Genomic DNA, 21,769 nt, shown 5'->3' on the forward strand with positions numbered 1-21,769 from the left:
AGCCCAGTAGCACCTAACAGACTAACAAAATTTGTGGCAGGGTATGAGCTTTCGTGAGTCACTGCTCACTTCTTCAGATAACAGCTAGAATGGGAGTCCATCTGTCCTTATATCTTGGAGAGTGGAGATGCCAAATGACAATCAGTAGGGAGTGGATCGCATTCAGTTTAGTGGAATTGAGGTAAACAGGCTTTGAAATACCCTTTTGATGTGATGGGGGGAGTTCTAAACTTGTGACATTGCTTTAGTTGGAAGAAATTCAACAGATTAATTCCTTATTACAAGTATCTCCACAATGGGGAAAGCTACAGCTGCTAGAGATTTGGGTACGATTAATAACCTCCGATTCAGCCATACTATTTCTGGACTGTATAAATAGGTACATTCTGATAATTTCTGTAACAGCTGCACAATGAGACCAAATCAACGAGTGCAGCATGGGAAAGTTTCAGCTGTCAGTTTCTGCCTGTAGTACGGGTATTGAATGCATAGTAGTTCTGCCTGTGAATGCCCAGGCTGTATACCGTCCCCCTCCCCACAGGACTTCCTGTTAACCACTCCTGTTGGGCTTGGGATTCCACCAATCAGAGCCCTGCAGTGTTGTCTCGTGGGATCTGGCTTCGGAGCTGCTGGATTTTTATGAGCTATCCCTTCCCTTCTGGCATGCTTTCAGGAAAGGGCTGAGATTGTTTCTGCTCTGAGGTAGCTCACTTACAGGAATGGGGATGGTTCTTGAGCCAGGGCCAGATTGGATGAGTTGGGAACAATTTATTAACTTGACCTTACATAATGTTGACGTTTTTGTGGGGGCCGGGGCCTGTGGTAGAGGTCAACCTGCGGACAGAAGAGAGAAAAGTTACATATGGGGGGAACTAGTATAATGGGTCCCCCGTGAGTAATTGTACCCCATGCCCTTTGAATCTTTTCCTTCCTTTCTCTGAAATATTACTGGCATGTGAGCCATAAGTAAATATTTGGCTAGTGGTGTCAGGGAGGTCTGCATGTTGCTCGCTGACAGTCTGTTCCTGAACACCTAACCCAGCTGGCGCATCGGCCTGGGTGAGCTGGTGCTGCTGGAGAGGGCCATGCAGGCCACAGCTGTCCTGTTCCTTGTGCTGGCCTGTACCTTGAGCACAGGTGAGGATCCTCCCCCCCCTTTCCTTTCTCCTGGAGCTGCCGCAGGGCTCTTCTCTCCCGTGGCTGCAACTTCTCCCCTGTTCCTCAGAACTGCTGAGGTTTTTTTGCACTGAGGCACCTGGGATAGGGGGGGAGACTAGGAGAGTAAGGGCATTTTGGTCCTATGAGGGCTTCTGAACCAAGAGGAGGTAGGAGGAGCAGCTGTCTCCCTCCTTGTCACCCCTTTTTGCCACGGCTCCCTACAGAGCCTCACAAGAAAGCAAGACGCAGCTGATCAGAGACCACGACATTGCTCCTGCGCAGAGCAGATTACCCCTGCCCCCTCCCCCCCAAGCCTGTGGCAGGGTGGTTTGAGTGTCAGACTAGGATCTGGGACATAGGGGTCTGAATCCAAACTCTGCCATGGAAGCCCACTGGGGCAGACCTTGGGGCAGCCACATGCTCTCAGACTAACCCCCCCCCCCTCCATAGAGGATAAAATGGAGGCTTGGAGAATGAGGTTGTAAACTGCTTTGGGTCCCCATTGGGGGAAATAGCCGGGTAGATATATCTAAATAAATCAGTAGTCAGGTTTTCAGTTGGCAAATTGTTTTTTGCTCAGTGCTGGGGAAGTCTGGAAAATGTTTATCTATATTAAAGGCACATGACTGGGGTTCAGACAGGAAAAATGTAGCGTTTTTTGTTTTAAGTACCCCTGCCAGGTTTTTCTAAGAAGCGTTGCCACTCTTCCTCCCCCCAGCCAAGATTCCATGCCTGTGACCATTTCATGGCAGGCAGAAATTCAGCAGGTACAGCTCTCCCCCCCCCCCCCCCCCCCCTGTTCTGTGTTAGAGAAGGCTACGCTTGATATATTTCTGGCTGTCATGCAACTGTTGAAAGTAGGAAAAAAACATGTTAATGGGAATAGCAAGGAAAACTTGAAGCTGGGTCTGTCAGATTTGTTAAGTAGTTTCCGGCTGCCAAAAGCAGCTTTCTGGGTTCTGATGTTGCTTTGTGCGTAGCTCTGCCTACTTGCTGGTGGCGATGGGAAGTGTATAATGGTAGAAAATAATAAAAATTGTTTATTAAAAAAGTCACAGCTGATTTATGGCAATCCTGCAGGGTTTTCAAGGCAAGAGATGTTCAGAGGTGGTTGCCTCTGCATAGCAATCCTGAACTTTCTTGGTCGTTTCCCATCCAAGTAACCAGGGCTGACCTTGCTTAGCTTCTGAGGTCTGACAGGATCAGGCCAGCCAAGACAGAACAGTTTGCTGCTGCACACCTGTAATATCTGCTCAGCCTGTACAAGCTTCATGTTCAAACCAAGGTGCCGAGGTGCAGGTTTTTGATAATGCAGACATAAGATGCAAATGAAAGGTCTGCTGCCCTCCTTTTTGGGGTGTGGCTGCTTTCTTTGGGAGACATTGTAGTAAAGGTATAAAATCTGTCATGTCCTGTTCTTTTTAGGACAGCTCTTAGGGCTTGTTTACAGTACACTTAAAACAGTTTTAGGTTTGTTTAACTGCTGTGGCTGTGACCAAGGAAACCTAGAAACTATGGCTGTCAGGAGGGGGTGAGGATCTCCAAACTACAATTCCCAAGGTTCTTGTGCAGAAGGAGAGTTTTGGAAATAACCCCACTTTAAAGTCATAATACAGATGTTCCCTTTAGTCACTATCATTAGTTAGTTCTAATCCCCAGCTCCAATGACATCCCAAAGAATTCTTCTAAGCTACTTTATTCACTACCCCTTGGAAAAAGTTTGCCCTGGCATCCAGGGCCAATTTCTCAGCTAATCCTTATTCATCCTGTAGATTCCACTTGAATGAGGCCCAGAGCTTTGTGGGCTTTTGGATGAGCAATGTGATAACCAGGTGCACCAAACATTCTGGGGTAGGCCAGGTAACTCCTTTCTTGGGACACCTGTACATACACCATGGGAAGCCAGATCTAGATTGTAAAGCCAGTGTTGTCCCCAGTCCAGATGTCTGTGCAAAGTCACACCACGTGTCTGTGGATACTGGATATGCTGGGAAAGTGCATGCAGCCCAAATCACAGCCACCTAGATGTGCTTAAGAAGAAATGTCCTCAGCCCACTCTTCTAGACTTGTCAGGCTTTCACTTAGGGCTTTTCCACATGCTTGACTTACTCCTGATTTTCCCGGGAGTTGATCCACAAACATTGGAATCAGTTTGGACATGGCCCTTCTGCATGTCTGCCCTCCCTCTGCATTTTCACAGTTGTGAAGTCAGTTTATTTTCTTCTTTAGTGAAAAGTACGCAGACGGAGAGTGATTTCAGCTTAGCGTACTTTATTAGATTAGGAATAAGACGACTTTAGCCAGCTCGCAGGCCGGCTTATATTCCCCATGAAACCGCCACCCATAACACCCCCCCACTTCCCAATAGGTTATTTACAGTGGCCGAGAGTTCCATAGGCTCTCGGCCGGGAACCTAGACCCCTGATTGGTGCGAGCTAGGATCCTCATAGTCCATTGTCTTTTCGAGCAAAGCTCGATGTTGGAGCTTGACTGCGTGGAGCCCAAGCTGGCCACGCGGTCTGAGCTGAGTATATTACATTTAGTGATAAGGATTTTCAGTGGAGGGTGCTGTCATCATTGGTGGTGTCACAGCACCCCCCTCTCTTTTAAGTTTTTTGTGCATGCTTATAGTGATATATCAGTGTCATGGCTGCGTGTTTAAAAAATGGCACCACAATACTGATACATTGTTAAATAGATTTGATAGACAGAATGCCTGAAGCTGTCATCATTGGTGGTGTCACAGCACCCCCCTCTCTTTTAAGTTTTTTGTGCATGCTTATAGTGATATATCAGTGTCATGGCTGCGTGTTTAAAAAATGGCACCACAATACTGATACATTGTTAAATAGATTTGATAGACAGAATGCCTGAAGAACTATGGGCAGAGGTTCATGACACTGTACAGGAGGCAGCAATCAGCACCATCCCAAAGAAAAAGAAATGCAAGAAAGCAAAGTGGCTGTCTGATGAGGCTTTACAAATAGCAGAGGAAAGAAGGAAAGCAAAAGGCAAAGGTGAAAAGGAAAGATTTACCCAACTGAATGCAGATTTCCTGAGAACAGCAAGGAGAGATAAGGAGGCTTTCCTGAATGAACAATGCAAAGTAATAGAGGAAAACAATAGAATGGGAAGGACTAGAGATCTCTTCAAGAAAATTGGAGAAATCAAGGGCTCATTCCATGCAAAGCTGGCCATGATAAAGGACAAAAATGATAGGGACTTAACAGAAGCAGAAGAGATTAGGAAAAGATGGCAAGAATACACAGAAGAACAATACAAGAAAGACCTCGATGTCCTTGACAACTACAACGGTATAATCACTGACCTTGAGCCAGACATCCTGCAATGTGAAGTTAAATGGGCCTTAGAAAGCATTACTAACAACAAAGCTAGTGGAGGTGATGGTATACCAGCTGAGTTATTCGAAGTCTTAAAAGATGATGCTGTTAAAGTGCTGCACTCAATTTGCCAGCAAATTTGGAAAACATACAGTGGCCACAGGATTGGAAACTGTCAATATACATTCCAATCCCAAAGAAGGGCAATGCCAAAGAATGTTCAAACTATCGCACAATTGCACTCATTTCACATGCTAGCAAGGTCATGCTAAGGATCCTATAAGCTAGGCTTCAGCAGTACATGGGTAGAGAACTGCCAGAAGTACAAGCTGGGTTTAGCGTAGGAAAAGGAGTATGACAAGGATGTATATTGTCCCCTTGCTTTTTAAATTTATATGCAGCATACATCATGCGAAATGCCAGCCTGGATGATTCAGAAGCTGGAATTAAGATTGCTGGGGAAAACATCAACAACCTCAGATATGCAGACAATACCACTCTAATGGCAGAAAGTGAAGAGGACCTAAAGAGCCTCTTGCTAAGGATGAAAAATGAGAGTGCAAAAGTTGGCTTGAAACTCAACATCAAAAAAACTAAAATCATGATATCCGGCCCCATCACTCCTTGGCAAATAGAAGGAAAAGTCGTGGAAGCAGTGACAGAATTCACATTCCTGGGATCCAAGATCACTGCAGACGGTGATTGCAGCCATGAAATTAAAAGACGCCTGCTCCTTGGGAGGAAAGCGATGGCAAACCTTGACAGCATAATAAAAAGTAGAGACATCACCCTGCCAACAAAAGTCCATATGGTCGAAGCAATGGTATTCCAAGTAGTACTGTATGGCTACGAGAGTTGGACTATAAGGAAGGCCGAGTGCCGAAGAATAGATTCTTTTGAATTATGGTGCTGGAGAAGACTCTTGAGAGTCCCCTGGACTGCAAGAAGATCAAATCAGTCAATCCTAAAAGAAATCAACCCTGAATGTTCCCTGGAAGGCCAGATACTGAAGCTGAAGCTCAAATACTTTGGCCACCAAATTAGAAGGGAGCACTCAAAGGAGAAGACCCTGATGCTGGGAAAGATTGAAGGTCAAAGAAGACGGGGACGGCAAAGGATGAGATGGTTAGACAGTGTTATCAAGGCAAAGAACATGAAATTGAGCCAACTTCAGAGCATGATGGAAGACAGGAGAGCTTGGTGTAATGTGATCCATGGCGTCACGAAGAGTCGGACTTGACTATGCGACTGAACAACAACAACAATAAAATCATCGACCTTAATTCAATAAAATCATCATCATTTAAAACAACAATGCACCTCAACAGCAGATAGTGTGGTCCCAGTCTGGCTTTCAGCATCTGCGGTCATGGGGGGGGGGGAGGCCTAATCAAAATGGATGCCCACTGCCTCAACTAAAGGCTTGGTGGAAGAGCTCCATCTTGCAGGCCTTGCGGAACTGTATTAGGTCCCGCAGGGCCCTGATCTCCACCAAGTGATGGCCAGAGCCAAAAAGTCCCTGGCCCCAGTTTAGGCAAGTTGGATCTCCCTAGGGCAAGGGACCACCAGGAGATGCTGGTTGGCAGAACATAATGTTCTATGGGGCTCATATGGGGAGAGGTGGTCTCAAAGATATGCAGGCTTTAAAGGTAAGCACCAACACCTTGAAACAGACCCAGTGTTCAATAGGCAGCCAGTGCAGATCTTGCAGCACTGGGCGGATATGTGCCTGCATAGGAAGCAAGATCAACACCCATGCTGCTGCGTTCTGCACTAGCTGTAGCTTCTGGTGACGAGTCAAGGGAAGCCTCACGTAGAGAGAATTACAGTAGTCTAATCTGGAAATGACCATTGCATGGGTCACTGCAGCCAGATTGCGGTGGGTGAGATATGGGACCAACTGCCTGATCTGCCGCAGATGAAAAAAGATGGACCTGGAAGTGGTGGTGACCTGGGCCTCCGTAGTCAATAAGGTGTCCAGGAACACCCCAGGCTCTTCATCCTCGGTGCTGGCACCAATGGAGCCCCATCAAAGGCTGGTAGCCTAATACCCAATCCCAGACCCCCACAACCCAGGTGCAGGGCCTCCATCTTTGATGGATTCAGTTTCAGTCTGCTCTGTTGTACCCATCCAGCCACGGCTTGTAACGCTCTGTCCAGTGGTTCAGGGGCAGAGTCTGGAAGGCCATCTCTCAGTAGATAGAGCTGGGTGTCATCCATATATTGGTTACAACCCAGCCTGTACCTCCGAATAATCTGGGCAAGGGGACACATATAGATGCTGAATAACATCGGGGAGAGAATCACTCCCTGCAGCACACCACATCCAAGTGAGTGCCACTGAGACAACTCCCCACCCAAGCGCCACCCTCTGTCCCTGATCTTGGAGAAAGGAGTCCAGCCACTGTAAGGCTAGCCCCCGTATCTCCACATCAGCGAGATGGTGGGTCAACAGTACATGTTTGATTGTATCGAACGCTGCTGTTAGATCAAGAAGAATCAGCAGTGCTGAATCACCTCGATCCAGATATCTCTGGAGGTCATCCACCGTCTCCATCCCATGAGCAGGGTGAAAGCCGGACTGGAAGACATCCAGGATGTTAGCATCCTCCAAGAAAGCCTGAAGCTGTGTCGCCACTGCCCTCTCCACTACCTTACCCAGAAATGGTAGATTGGATACTGGGCGGTAGTTCCAAGGACCATAGGTAGGCTTCCCAAGTCCCCCTGGGGGGTGGGGAAACCCCCGCCCCAAAGCCCCATTCCCCGCCGCCGCCGGATCGGGCCCCCGGGGGAACTCCACCCCGACGTGCACGTCACCCGGAAGTGACACGACCACACCGGGCACGCTGGGGGCGGAGCCACGGCAATCTGAGGGAAAACTCTATGTTTCCCCTCGTATGGCTATGGCCCCGCCCCCAGCGTGCCTGCCGTTGTCACGTCACTTTCGGGTGATGTGCATGCGGCGCGCGCACGCACACACCAGACGCCAGCCGGGAGCCCCCCGCTCTGGCTTAAGATCAACTTGGCAACCCTAACCATAGGGTCAAAAGATTGTTTCTTTAGGAGGGGGGCAGACTACTGGCTCTTTTAAACTCCCTGGGAAAGTCCCCGTTGATAGGGACAAGTTGATAATCTCCCTCAGGGGAGTCCTTACCGCATCGCTGCAGGCTTTAATTAGTCACGATGGGCAAGGATCAAGAAAGCAAGTGGTGGGTTTCACAGCTACCAAGATCTTTTCAACTGCATCCTGGGTAGGCAGACTGAAATGGTCCAAAATTGGACCCATAGAAGGACAAGGGGCTTCCAGTTCCCTTATTGTATCAGGTGTGGCTGGGAGGTTGCGGCGGAGCGTCAAGACTTTATCTGCAAAATGGTTCACAAATGCCTCACAGCCAATCACCAATTATTTAGCATTTGGAATGCCTTGGGGCAAAGTAGTCAATGACTGAATTATTGTAAATTATTGGGCTGGGCACAAACTTGCAGACGCGATGGAGGCCACGTAGAAATCCTTCTTAGTGGCCTTTGCCTCCATCTCGTAGGTTTTCATAAATGACCTATAGGATGTTCTTGTAGCTTCATCATGGGCTTGTCACCACCTTCTCTCTAGTCGTCTTAGCTCCTGTTTCATCCACCTCAGTTCCGGGGAGTACCACAGAGCCAATTTGGAATGGGGGCAAGGAGGGTGCCGGGGAGCAATCTCATTGATGGCTTCGAAAAGACGATTTTGCCAGTCTTCCAGTAGCTCTTCCAATGAGTTGCCAGGGGGAATCGGATCCCTCAGAGCTTCCTGGAACCTACTGACTCCACAGGTGAGCATAAATCCGCTCGATGCCCAAACAGGAGGGGTTAAGAGCGCTTAGTTGGGCCTTCAGGGCAAATCAGTCCGACCATGGTAATGGTTTAGGCTGTGGTCACACACACTAAATAATCCACTTTCAGTCCACTTTCCAACTGGATTTTACTGTGTGAACTGGCAAAATCCAGTTGGAAAGTGGATTGAAAGTGGATTATTTAGTGTGTATGACCACAGCCCTTGTGTTTTGTTAATGAAAGTTGGAAATTCAGAGAACATGCTTGACCTATCATTACTGCAGTATATCAATATATAAATATCTCAGTGCCTTTTAATAAAATAAAATAAAAAACCACTCATTTTCAGAGCAGGGGGAGGAGATGAGGACAATCCAATCACTGAAAGGTGTGGTGAAGGTGGTGGGAGTGGACGGGAAAAAGAAAAGTGACAGAAACATTATGCACAAGGAAAAAGCCAACTCAAAATCAGTTTCCAGAAAAATATCAGGGTAAGGGTAGTCTTAAAAGAAACTGGGGGGTGGGGGGAACCTGAGGGGAAAAACTGGTGAAAACTGAAGGACAAAAATGTGTGTGGAAATCAGGGGATAAACTGAAGCATTATGGGGCCAGAACTGACCTCCAAAAATGTGGAAAAGCCCTTACATTTTGCACATTAAGAGTTCCATTCAGAAAGCCCAAGAACTTGAGAATGCTTAGAAGTCCCTGGGAAGACATTTTTCTTTGAATCACTGCCTATTTCTTCTTCCTGAGCATCAAACAGTGCTAGCTTGCCCCAGGTCAGAAACACTCCTAGACTGTGTTGTTTTCTGGCTTCTGGAACTGATTGGATTGTGGCTTTTTTGTAGGAGACTGCAGCAACATGTGTTTTCTATGTCTTTCCAGGTCAGCGTTCCCCTCTTAATGACTTCCAGAGGCTAAAAGCTACTGAGCTGGTTTCTGTGTCCCTCCAGAAAGAGGAGAAGTCCGTTGGGGTAGAGGAATGTGCAAGGCAGTGCACAACTATCCTACACTGCAGGTGAGAGAGAAAGCAACAGCACTGGAGGCACAGAAGTGAGCATCAGGGTGATACAGGAACGAACTGTATTTAGCGCTGTCTTCTGCTGGTGGAGGTTATTAATCCATCTAGATCTGAAATGTCTAACCCAGTCAACTCAGGCAAGGGCCTTTCTCCTAAGTCTGCCCAGCATTTAGATGTCAGGGATAGACCCTGAGACCTGCCTGCATAGTTTGTTTTCTCCATCTCGACTATGAGTGAGTGCAAGTGTTATGTGCATGTGTACAGTTGTTAGGCATGTTGTGGTGAGGAACCACAGTGCTGCATGGAGAAGGGAGTTTACATGCTGCTGTACCATGTGGTGAAATGCTCGCCATGGTCTAAGCATTCTATGTATCCCTTTCCCAATAACAAAGAGATCTGTGGCTCTGCTGAACATGGCCTGTATCTGAGTAGTGGAAAGTGGTGCTTCCTTCTATACATCTGTAGGGCTTAAAAGAGCTGCTAATGGAACTAGGGTTTCATTCATGGATGTAAGAAGTGGGTGTGGTTCCTGGCAAAGCTGAGGGACTTACATTGCAAGGACTAATGATGATTATGCTTGTGTGTTGTGTTGCTTCTCCAGAGCCTTTAATTACAACTGGCAGAGCCATGGCTGCCAGCTGCTGCGCTTGACCCAGCATTCACCACAAACCCAGTTGCAGAGGAATGTCCACTATGACCTCTACCAGAAGAAAGGTAGGATGGCAGGCTTGAGCTATGCAAAGAAGGAGAGGGCAATAAATAAATGAGAAAGACAGGGCACTACTTGCAGGGCAACAGGAGTGCGTAAGTGCCTCCCATAGTATGGTGTGATGGAACCTAAATAGAGATATTAGCATGGGACTACTGAGAGAGGGGTGAGTAGTAGTGCTGGTATTTCCAGGGGTCATTTCGTAGAAAAAGAGGTGCAGGAGCTCATTAGCATAACTCATTAGCATACCTTATTTGCATATGCCACACCCCCTGGCATCACCGGAAGTGTGTCTGAAGGCAACAGCCACCGCTCAGGCTCCACTGGACTGTTTTGGATTGCTAGCCATTGGGGGGGGGGGAACATGCAGATCTGTCATCGCAGAGGAGGGAGAGCTTGTACCTGAATAAAACTTGGTCTTAAAGGTGCCACTGGACTGTTTTGGACTGGGTGGCCAGAGGGAGCTCTGCAACTTACCTGGCTGCTTCTTGCTCTGACTGAGGGCTGCTGGGAGTAGGGGGTGGGGCTTGTTGCATGTGCCCACCCCCTGGGCTCTTTACTGCCGGAGCTCCGCTCCTGTGAGCTCCTGCAGGAAATGACCCCTGGGTATTTCCATAAGGAGCCATCTTCCCATACAGGGGCCACCTTCAGACCTGTTACCAGACAGCCCGACCAATGCTCCAGAGGGGCAGGAAGTGATGCAGGACTAATTTACTGGACCCACATCTGTAAGCTGTTGTGCCATAACAGGAGGGAAGTCTGAGTGAAAGTCAGCTTGGCTGTACTGGGGTAGAAAATGACCTGGGAGTGTGTCAGTTGTGGGATCTGACGGTGCCTGTTCAACAATGTGCTTGTGTGAACTGTGAAATACAGTTATAAGCACCCACACAGTCCAGTATTTCACAGGTGGAAACAGAGACACAGCTCAGAACTCCCAACTGCAAGGTTTTTCTTTGGGTACAGCAATGTAATGACTCAAGAGGAATTTTTAATTTGAAAATATGGTAGCAGCATCTTATTTTTAAGCAATGCCCATCAGAAAAATGTCTGCCATTTGTTATGGCATCTATAGTCCACCTTTCTTCCCTCATAAAACCCAAAGTGGCATACAGAGGGCTCCCAAGCAGTATCCCACTGAGGCACTCTCCAGTTTCCTCAACACTGCTGTATCTTGTGCCTTCCAACCACAACCTGAAACTACATCCAAGTTAATCTATAGTTTAAGAGAAGATTTATGGGCAAATTGTAAAATTATGGGCAAATTGTAAAATTATCTGAGTCCCTTCATGTTATGCCAGGGCTACCTATGGAGGTGACAAAACAGTGCAATTTTACCATTAGTTTTTAATATCCCAAAGACGATTGGAAAGCCCAGTCAATGAGAAAAAGTGTCAACATTTGGCCCTTGCCCTCAAATTCAATAGTCAACATACCAGTAAAAAAACAAACACCCAGTTCAGGGCCTGAGGACCCTGAGGTTTAATATGAATCAGGTCCAGGGCTCACCTGAAATTAGCCTGAGTTGCTGTTGTTGTTAGACCTGTCGGCAGTGTTTAACATGGTCGACCATCAGCTACTGATCCACCACCTTGCTGATTCTGGTGTTCAGGGGCTTGCCTTGCAGTGGTTTGCATCCTTCCTTCAGGGTTGAGGACAAAGGGGAACAACTAGGGGAACAACTGTCCCGTAGGCACCCAGTGGTTTGTGGAGTGCCTCAGGGGGCGGTACTTTCCCTGATGCTGTTTAACATCTATATGCGCCCCCTTGCCCAGATTGCCCAGAAGCATGGGCTAGGGTGTCACCAATATGTGGATGACACCCAGCTCTATCTGTTGTTGGGCGGCCAGTCTGACTCTACCCCGGAAGATCTGGACTGGGCATTACAAGCTGTGGCTGGTTGGCTTAGACTGAGTTGACTGAAACTGAATCCAATGAAGACAGAGGTCCTGTGCCTGAGCCGGGGTGGCCTGATGGTAGGGATCCCACTCCCGACCTTCGATGGGGCACAGCTGATGCCAGCACCAGAGGTTAGGAGTTTTGGGAGTGCTCCTGGATGCCTCTTTAACAATGGAGACCCAGGTTGCAGCCACTGCCAAGTCAGCCTGTTATCATCTTCGGCCGATCAGGCAGCTGGTTCCCTTCCTCGAACACAATGACTTGGCAACAGTGATCCATGTGATGGTCACCTTGAGGTTAGACTACTGTAATGCACTCTACATTGGGCTGCCCTTGTCCCAAATCTGGAAGCTGCAGCTGGTGCAAAATGCTGCGGCCCGGCTGTTGATGGGCCTACCTATATGAGAACACATCTAGCCTGTGCCAAAAGCACTGCACTGGCTGCTAATAGCATAGCGGATTCGCTTCAAGGTGCTGTTTTTGACCTTTAAAGCCCTTTATGGTCAGGGTCCGGCATATCTAAGGGACCGCCTTTCCCCATGTGTCCCCCAGAGAGCACTGCACTCAGGGACCCAAAACCTTTTGGCCCTTCCAGGCCCCAAAGATAAGAACATAAGAACATAAGAGATGCCAATGTTGGATCAGGCCAAAGGCCCATCCAGTCCAACACTCTGTATCCCACAGTGGCCAGAAATACCAGTGCCATCAGGAGGTCCACCAGTGGGGCCAGGACATTAGAAGCCCTCCCACTGTTGACCCCCCCCAAGCACCAAGATGCCAGAGATGACAGATGCCAGGGTGGCGATAAGCAGGGCCAGGGCCTTCTCAGTGGCAGCTCCATACTGGTGGAATGAGCTCCCAGAAGAGATCAGGGCCCTGCAGGACCTTTTACAGTGCCGCAGGGCCTGCAAGACGGAGCTCTTCCACCAGGCATTTGATTAAGGAGCCGCATTGTACACTGAGGAGTGTCCCTGTGCCCTGGCCTCACCATCTTTAACCCGCCTATGCGGCATGTATATATGGAGATCAATGGAGCTGGTGCAGGAACATTATTATTATTGCCACCTATGGAATATTGCTTAAATCTGAAATTCTCTGCTCTCGCACTTTATCTGAATACTGTTCCAGCAGTTTAGGATAACTGATTTGTTTATGGTTTTGGGCTGTTTTTATGATGGACTTTAATTGTATTTATATATGCATTTTATGGAAACCGCCCTGAGCCTGCCTTGGTGGGGAGGGTGGGGTATAAATTGAACAAAATAAAATAAGTAAAAATAAATGTCAGGACTCTCCTCTGGAATTGTTAAGTAATAGAAATGCTAGACATGTAATTATTTGGAAATATCACTTGATAACAGTGCCAGTCCTGGGAGATTTGTAACAATTGGAGGGTATGTACACAGGATGTAAATATTGTTCACGGTTAAGCAGAACACTTTGTTCTGTTATCAGATAAAAGAGCAATATGATCTTTTATGGTGGGTGTCTGTCTCTCCTGTTGCCAGGAGACTGTTCTACTTTTCCAGTCTGGCTCCTGAGAGAGAGAGAGTAGGCAATGGTAATCCAGATACTGTTTGAGTTAGAGATGCAAAGATATTGCCCAGTTTCACCTTCTCTTGGTCTTACGGTAGGACTGTCTCTCATCATTCTGGAAAATACAGTGTGACAAAAAAAACCACCAGTCCTTTTTATTTATTTAAATGAGTTCTATCTAACATAAATATGAACACCATAAAAGTTGTAACAAATAATAGAGTCTTAAAAATCCAGCAAGGGTTTAAAAACAGCCTAAAACATAGAGCACCTTAAAATGAGTCTCGTAAAATACTTGACTACTATACTGACATAGCCTATTTCATTTTTCATGGCTGTGCTGCTATTACTGTAGTTGTACTCTCTCTCTTTCACAGCTTATATGCGGAACTGCATTGTGGGAGATGGGTCAAGCTACAGAGGGACCCAGTCAGTGACTGAAGATAGAAAAACCTGTCAGCACTGGCACTTGAAAGTTCCTCATGATCATAGGTATGGTGGGGGCAGTGATAATGTGGCTCTACTATGCTCTGCTTCACTTCAAGACTTTGGGGGGGGGATGGGATTCCATCTTTGAAACTTCTAAGGAAGTCGAGCCTTCATCCAGGGACAGCTCATCCTATACTGAATTAGACCATTGATCCAGCAAGGTCAGTATTGTCTACTGAGACTGGCAGCAGCTCTCCAGGGTCTCAGATGGAGGTCTTTTTACATTACCTACTATTTAATTTGATCCTTTTTTAAACTGGAAACGCCAGTGATTGAACCTGGGACCTTCTGCATGCCAAACAGAGCCTCTCCGACTGAGCCACCATCCTCTCCCTAAGAAGAGTCCTTCTTCCTTCAGGGCTTGTCTCCTGGTTAGGAGGCTATAACCTACCCCAAAATTGTTAAAAGGTCTTAACAGATGTCATGGGGGACCATATGCATTTGTCACAGCCTTACATTCACCAAAATGAAGCAGGAAGTGGGATCGTTTTTGTTCTTATACAGAAAATGGAACATACTCTCCATTTTGGAGACATTTTTGTTTTAGTCAAGCTCTAATACTGGGCCAGACTGGAAAAAAAAATCTCAAAGTGATGGAGCTCACAGACATAATGTGAAAAAGAGAACAGTATTCCTGATCTTCACTTAATGCTCTGTTTTCTTGTGGGGGGTGGGATAGAAAATCACCTCCACTTCACACATGAACAGGAGTATGTGAATAAGTTCACATGGATCCTCCTATCATGTCTTCAGTAGTGTGTTTTTCCTGGATTTTGTCTCAGGATATAGGTGAAACTATTACTTCACTAAACAGTTATTGACTTCCTCAAAATGTTTCCAGTGATGTCTGGACAGATATTTTGAAGACTGTTTTCCCTAAAAGGTTGTGGTTTGGAAGATCACAAAACAAAGCAGCTTTTCACCATTTGAGACAACAAGAGTTTTGAGGGTCATTGGGGGTGGGGGCATGGGGAGAACAGAGTATAAATTTAAAAATCCACTCAAAATAAGCAAGTTAGTTAATTGAATAATGTATAATTAATTCTGGTTTCAAAATCTGAGTTTTGAAGTTTCTGGTCAAATGTAGCATTCTGTAGTCCATTTGACAATTTCGGTGCGAACCTTTACTTAAACCTGTCATTATTCTCTGATTTTCTGTTTGTGCAATAAGGCATTCTCCATCAGCACGTAATGGGTTGGAAGAAAATTACTGTCGGAATCCAGATAATGATCAGGGTGGTCCCTGGTGCTACACAGTTGATCCTAAGATTCGGTATCGAAGTTGTGGCATCAAGAAATGTGAAGATGGTGTGTAGAATGGCTCAAGAGAACTATATTGACCAGTATTGTTTATTTAATGTCATTTCATTCCACCTTCCTTCAAAGAGCATGCTCATGGTAACATACCTCGTTCATCCTTGGAACAGCCCTGTGTGAGATAGGTTAGGCTGAGAAACAATGGCTGGGTCAAGGTTACCTAGTGAATTTCAAGGGAAGTAGGGATTTAAACGTGGATCTCCCCAGGCTTAGGTCACAGAAGCCTAACCAAGCTTTCAATCACACATTCATGAAGGGACTAACCTTTAAAAACTACTCTGTTGCTCCACCTAGCTCCAAATGCTGTAGGGGGGGGGGTAAACAGGCCTTTCCATGTCTTTTTCTGTTGATGAAAATGTCACTATAGAGAAGCCTGAAGCCCCTCCTCACAGCATCTGGAGTCTCACAAAGTGATGAAGAGGTTTTTAAGGGTTAGTTCCTATGTGAATTTGTGACTGAGAGCCCCCATGACCCCATTCGTGTCACATTTAATGTGTATTTCGCCCTTTGATCAAGACTCTGACCACTACCTCACACTGGCTCTGTATCAGTTCATAGGCATCCAGTGCCATGTCATGTGATCATGCATAGAGGAACACTTGTCTGCATAGATGCAGACAAGTCGTAGCCAGACTCGTAGGTTAGATTTTTTCATAGCCAGACTCGTAGGTTAGATTTTTGTAGGGTCAACTTCAACGAACTCAGATACTTGGTGGGAGTCATTCTGTGGGAGAGTGTGTTGGAAGGGAAAGGAGCAAGTAATGGGTGGGCTCTTCTCAAACATGAGCTTTTGTGAGCTCAAGCCCTCACTATTCCAGCAAGGCGGAAACATGGTAAGGACCCCCAGAAACTGATGTGGATGAACCGAGAACTCCAGGATAAGCTAAGAGAGAAAAAGGAAATGTTCAAGAAATGGAGGGAAAGTCAGACCTCTAAAGAGGAGTATATGAGAGTTACTAGGTACTGCAGATCAGCCATCAGAGAAACCAAAGCTCAGTATGAGTTGGGTCTGCCCAGGGTGGCTCACTACAATAAGAAAAACTTCAACATATATGTGAGAAGCAAATGGAAGGTAAAAGAGGCAATTGGACCGCTTTTGGTAGTAGAAGGAGAAACACTGGTGGAGGACAGAGAAAAAGCAGATGGGCTTAATGACATTTTTGCCTCTGTTTTCTCCCTGAAGAACTCGAGCCCATCTAGAGATGGTAGAGGACATGACAGGACACCTGAGTGTCCAGTTGACATTGTCAGGGAGGTTGTGGAGAGGCACCTGGCTGCACTGGACGAATACAGATCCCCTGGGCCAGATGGTGTGGACCCAAGAGTGCTCAAAGAACTTTCTAATGAACTTGCAGAGCCTCTGTCCATCATCTTCAAGGCCTTCTGGAAGACTGGGGATGTGCCACAAGATTGGAGATGAGCGAATGCAGGGGTCATTTCGTAGAAAAAGAGCTGCAGTAGCTCATTAGCATACCTAATAAGCTATTAGCATAATAGCTCATTAGCATATGCCACGCCCGCTGCCATCACCTGAAGTGATGTCAGAAGGTGAAGCAAAAGGGGGGGAGGCATCTTCAAAAGCCTCCCCTTCATTTCCCCAGCCAGCCTGCCAAGGCGTGCTGGGTGGGGGGAGTGAAGAGAGAAGGGGTTTAAAGGTTAAACCCCTTCTCTCTAGAGGCACCCCATAGAATAGAATGGAGAGTTTGCGCCGCTGCTGCTGTGTGACTCCATAGAGAAGGAGTTTAAACTTTAAACCACTTCTCTCTTTGCTTCCCTCCCCCAGCCCGCCTTGGTAGGCCGGCTGGGGAAGGGGAGGCTTTTGAAGATCCCCCCCCCTTTTTGCTTCCCCAGCTGACCTGCCATAGAATAGAAGTTTAAACCCCTTCTCTATGGAGTCACGCTGCATTGTATTCAATGGGGCCATAGAATACAATGGAGAGATTGTACCACTCCTGCAGCGCAACTCTAACGAGAAAGAGCTTGGGGGTGGAGGCAGGGAGCTGGGGGCGGGGCTTGCTGCCACCACCATTTGTGCCCGCTCTTGGGCTCCTGGAGCGGTGCTCCAGTGTGCTCCGGCCCCAAACGACCCCTGAGCGAATGTTATCCTAATCTTTAAGAAAGGAAAGAAGGATGACCCGGGAAACTACAGGCCAGTCAGTCTGACTTCTGTTGCTGGGAAGATATTAGAGCAGATTTTAAAGGGATTGATCTGTAAGCATCTGAAAGACCACTTAGTGAACCGGGGAAGTCAGCATGGTTTTGTCCCCAACAGATCTTGTCAGACCAACCTGGTTTCCTCCTTTGATCATGTGACGAGTTTACTGGATCGTGGGAACTCTGTTGATGTGATTTACCTGGATTTCGGTCAAACTTTTGATAAGGTTCCCTATGACATTCTGATCGGAAAACTGGAAGACTGTGGACTGGACTATAGGACAGTTTGGTGGATAGGGAACTAGTTAGAGGACCGCACCCAAAGAGTGGTGGTCAATGGCGTTTCATCAGATTGGAGGGAGGTGTCCAGAGGGGTGCCGCAGGGCTCAGTTTTGGGCCTGGTACTTTTCAATATTTTTATCAATGATCTGGATGAAGGGGTAGAAGGGCTATTCATTAAATTTGCTGATGATACCAAATTGGGAGGAGTAGCAAACACCCAAGAAGATAGAGTTAAAATTCAACAAGACCTGAATACTCTGGAGAAGTGGGCAGTTGCAAACAGGATGCAATTCAACAAAGATAAATGAAAAGTATTACATCTGGGCCACAAAAATGTCAAGCACAAATACTGGATGGGGGATACGTTTCTTGGGAGTAGTGTATGCGAAAGAGATCTTGGGGTAAGGGTGGACTGTAAACTAAATATGAGCAGTCAGTGTGATGCGGTGGCAAAAAAGGCAAAAAAGGATATTAGGAAAAACTTTTTCATGGTCAGAGTGGTTCAAAGGTGGAATCAGCTGCCTAAGGAGGTGGTGAGCTCCTCTTCACTAGCAGCTTTCAAGAAGAGGCTGGATGAATATTTGTCAGGGGTGCTTTAGGCTGGTCCTGCAATGGGCAGGGGGTTGGACTAGATGGTCTGTATGGCCCCTTCCAACTCTATGATTTTATGATTTGCACTCCGGTTGTACAGTTCATCTTTCAGATATCTTGGAGAACAGATTATCATCTTGAAGCAATGTTGCTCCTGGTCAAAATGATTTGGGAAAGGAACCAGTGAGATCGTCACATCAAGCAACACCCAATATATTTTTTAATTAACTTATGCCATGAACTGGCCTGATAACTTGCCTTGAACTCACTCAGCAGCATGCAGAGTCCCTTACAGCTGGTTATGGGAACTGCTAAGCTAGATGAACATGAAAGTCTTTTCTTCTTCTAGAGACCCATCATTGCTTTGTGAGAATAGGAACTGTCCGCACCCCACTTTTCTGAGTGATGAGACAGCTTCCTGAGTTTGCGTTCCTTTGGATGAGAGAGAGAAAGATCATTGGAGAATTACTAGCAATTTACTTCCTACAGAGTACACAGGTTGGGTCTGAGGACCTCACCTTGTGTAACAGCCTTATGTGAGTTGCAGGTTCTCCTCAATTGCCACATGCATGCGAATGAACGTCCTTTTCCAAAGTCTTGCCTCACCAAACGTTTGGAGTTCTTTGAGAAAGTGAAGAAGCATGTAGACAACGGTGACCTGGTAGACATTAGATACCTGGATTTTCAAAAGGGTTTTGACAAGGTTCCTCACCAAAGACTCCTGAGTAAATTTAGCAGTCACGAGATAAGAGGATGGTTTCTCTTATGGATTAAAATGTGGTTAAATAACTAGAAGCAAAGAGTAGGAATCAATGGACAGTTCTCACAATGGAGGGAAGTAAGCAGTGAGGTCCCACAAGGATCGGTATTAGGGCCGGTACTATTTAGTTTATTCATAAGTGATCTGGAACTAGGGGTGAGTAGTGTAGTGGCCAAGTTTGCAGATGACACAAAATTATTCAGGATGGTGAAAACCAAGGCTGAGAGTGAAGAGCTCCAAGAGGAGCTCCACAAACTGGGTGAGTGGGCGACAATGTGGCAAATGAAGTTCAATGTTGGTAAGTGTAAAGTGATGGAAATCCCAACTTTAAGTGTAGGCTAATGGGATCTGAACTTGCTGAGACTGAGAGGGGAAAAGATCTTGGGGCGTAATGGATAGCGCAATGAAAATGTCCAACCCAGTGTGCTGCAGTGATAAAAAAGACAAACTCTATGTTAGGGATTATTAGGAAAAGGATTGAGAATAAAACGGGCAGTCTTGTAATGCCCCTGTATAGATATATGGTATGGCCTCATTTGGAATACTGTGTACAGTTCTGGTCACTGTATCTCAAAAAGGCTATTGAAGAGTTGGAAAAAGTACAGATTGGGGGCAACCAAGATGATTAGGGGCTTGGAGCACCTTCCCTATGAGAAAAGGCTGAAGAGTCTGGGACTTTTCAGTTTAGAAAAAAAGATGACTAAGGGGGGGGGACATGATAGAGGTTTATAAAATTATGCATGGGGTGAAGAGAGTGTGCAAAGAGAACTTTTTCTCTCTCTCCCAAAATGCTAGAATTTGAGCATCCAATGAAGCTGATGGGCAGTAGGTTCAGGGCGGACAATATTGTTTTACACAGAGAGTGATTGAAATGTGGACATAAGATGTATTTGTTCTTCAGGCTGATGTGCCCTTGCAGATGAGCTCTCTTCTTCTGGACATGGTGATGGATAAGGAACTTTCAGCCTTATTTTATGTCTCAGGCAATGACTCTCTCTTGTCTTTTCTTTCAGCTGAATGCATGTCATGTAATGGTGAAGACTATCAGGGCTTTGTGGATCACACTGAGTCTGGCAAGGAGTGCCAGTGCTGGGACCTGCAGTTTCCTCACAAGCATCCATACCAGCCAAATAAGTACTTGCATAAAATATTAAGGGGGAGGGAAACCTATCTCAGATTGGGGTGTTCCTGACTATGGATTTTTCCAACAGACTTGGTAATCCATCCAAGGTTTTACCAGTGTCTCTGAGGAACCGCACTCATTGGATCTATTATAGTGAGTCCGGGAATGTCCTAACCACCATTTTCTATACCATTATTCTTTCCCCCCTGAATTCCACATCAGGAAATAAACAGGTTCGGTCTAGGTTTAAGAGTTAGGTGTGGAGTATCCTGCTCCTGCATGAATGGTGCCAGAGATTTGGAAGAGTACTGTGGTGCAAGTGGTGAATTCCAGCTTTCTATCCTGCACCATTTTCCTGACCTGAAACTATCCAGGGGAGTGCTGTTTGGCCTATAAGATGAAATTGCAGGATTTCCCCCCTTATATCATGGGAGAACGTTATCATGACCCTTTTAAGTTGCTCTTTGGTCTGCTGTGAGAGACACACATTAAAAAAAACTTATCTCAATGTGTTTTTCCCGGGTGACACTTTCCAGTTGTGAAGTCTGTGTTTCAATTATTTTAACCTATTTACATTTAAGCATATTTTTAAAAAATAGCCGTGCCTATACTCATCATGGAACAGATGGCAACCCTAACTGAGTTAGTGAGAGAACTGTTTTCTGTTACATAAAAGTAGGAGAGGGAGCTGGTGGTGATTTTCTGTTCCTGAAGGAATACAAGTGCAAATAAGTGCTTGATCCAGAGGCAAATGAAAACAGAAAAAAACCAAAAACTATTGGGTTGTTACTTTTCTTCTTCTCTCCTTTCCCTTAAAGATACCCTGATAAAGATCTGCGTGACAATTACTGCCGCAATCCTGACAGTTCTGAGCGTCCTTGGTGTTACACAACAGATCCTGCCACACAACGAGAATACTGCCACATTCAGAAATGCAGTAAGTCATGAGGTAAAAGGTACACTTGAAAATATGTGTAACTTGCCACTAATCCTTATCATGGCAGGGATAGTGTCACCTTGAAATCCATGTCTGCTGGGTCTTTCTTAGTCACTCTTTGCAGTGACTGTCCCTGCCATTGTTATCAGTAACTAGAGAGACATGTCAGTTCCGAGGTTTTGGGCTTCTTCTGTTCCTCAGCTGGGCCAGTAAAGATGACACGAGGAGAAAATAAATACTTGGAAGCAATGTTCCCTCTAAGATGTGGAGTCTTGTGAGCAAAACTTCTACTTTGTGAGCTACTGGCATTAAAGCTGTGAGCGAGTGATTTGGCTACAGCAGAAATTAGTTGGCTCTGGAGCCCTCCTTCCTGAGCCAAGGCAAAAATGTGTGAGCCGGAGGCTAAAAAACTGTGAGCTAGCTCACACTAACTCAGCTTAGAGGGAACACTGCTTGGAAGCAGTAGGGTTGCCAGCCTCCAGGTGGGGCCTGGGGATCTCCCGCTTTTACCACTGATCCCCAGCCAACAGAGATCAGCTCCCCTGGAGAAAATGGCTGCTTTGAAGGGTGGACTCTGTGGCATTGTACTATGCGGAAGCCCCTCCCCTCCCCAAACCCCGCCCTCTCCTGTCTCCACCCCCA

The 21,769-nt window shown here is 46.4% G+C and overlaps 1 protein-coding gene across 2 annotated transcripts in view; it reads left to right on the top strand.

The window, feature by feature from the left end:
• The first annotated feature begins 1,039 nt into the window (after nucleotides 1-1,039).
• Nucleotides 1,040-21,769, top strand: part of MST1 (macrophage stimulating 1) — a 40,440-nt gene continuing 19,710 nt past the window's right edge. For both annotated transcript variants that reach the window (XM_015420996.1, XM_015420997.1), the window contains exons 1-7: nucleotides 1,040-1,137; nucleotides 9,198-9,330; nucleotides 9,935-10,047; nucleotides 13,852-13,966; nucleotides 15,135-15,271; nucleotides 20,081-20,201; nucleotides 21,009-21,127. In XM_015420996.1, the coding sequence (XP_015276482.1) occupies nucleotides 1,086-1,137; nucleotides 9,198-9,330; nucleotides 9,935-10,047; nucleotides 13,852-13,966; nucleotides 15,135-15,271; nucleotides 20,081-20,201; nucleotides 21,009-21,127 (790 nt within the window). In that variant the 5' untranslated portion in view covers nucleotides 1,040-1,085. The remainder of the gene's footprint in view (nucleotides 1,138-9,197; nucleotides 9,331-9,934; nucleotides 10,048-13,851; nucleotides 13,967-15,134; nucleotides 15,272-20,080; nucleotides 20,202-21,008; nucleotides 21,128-21,769) is intronic.

This window comes from Gekko japonicus, unplaced genomic scaffold (genome assembly GCF_001447785.1).
Source record: "Gekko japonicus isolate JY-2015 unplaced genomic scaffold, Gekko_japonicus_V1.1 scaffold3599, whole genome shotgun sequence".
Taxonomy (NCBI): domain Eukaryota; kingdom Metazoa; phylum Chordata; class Lepidosauria; order Squamata; family Gekkonidae; genus Gekko; species Gekko japonicus.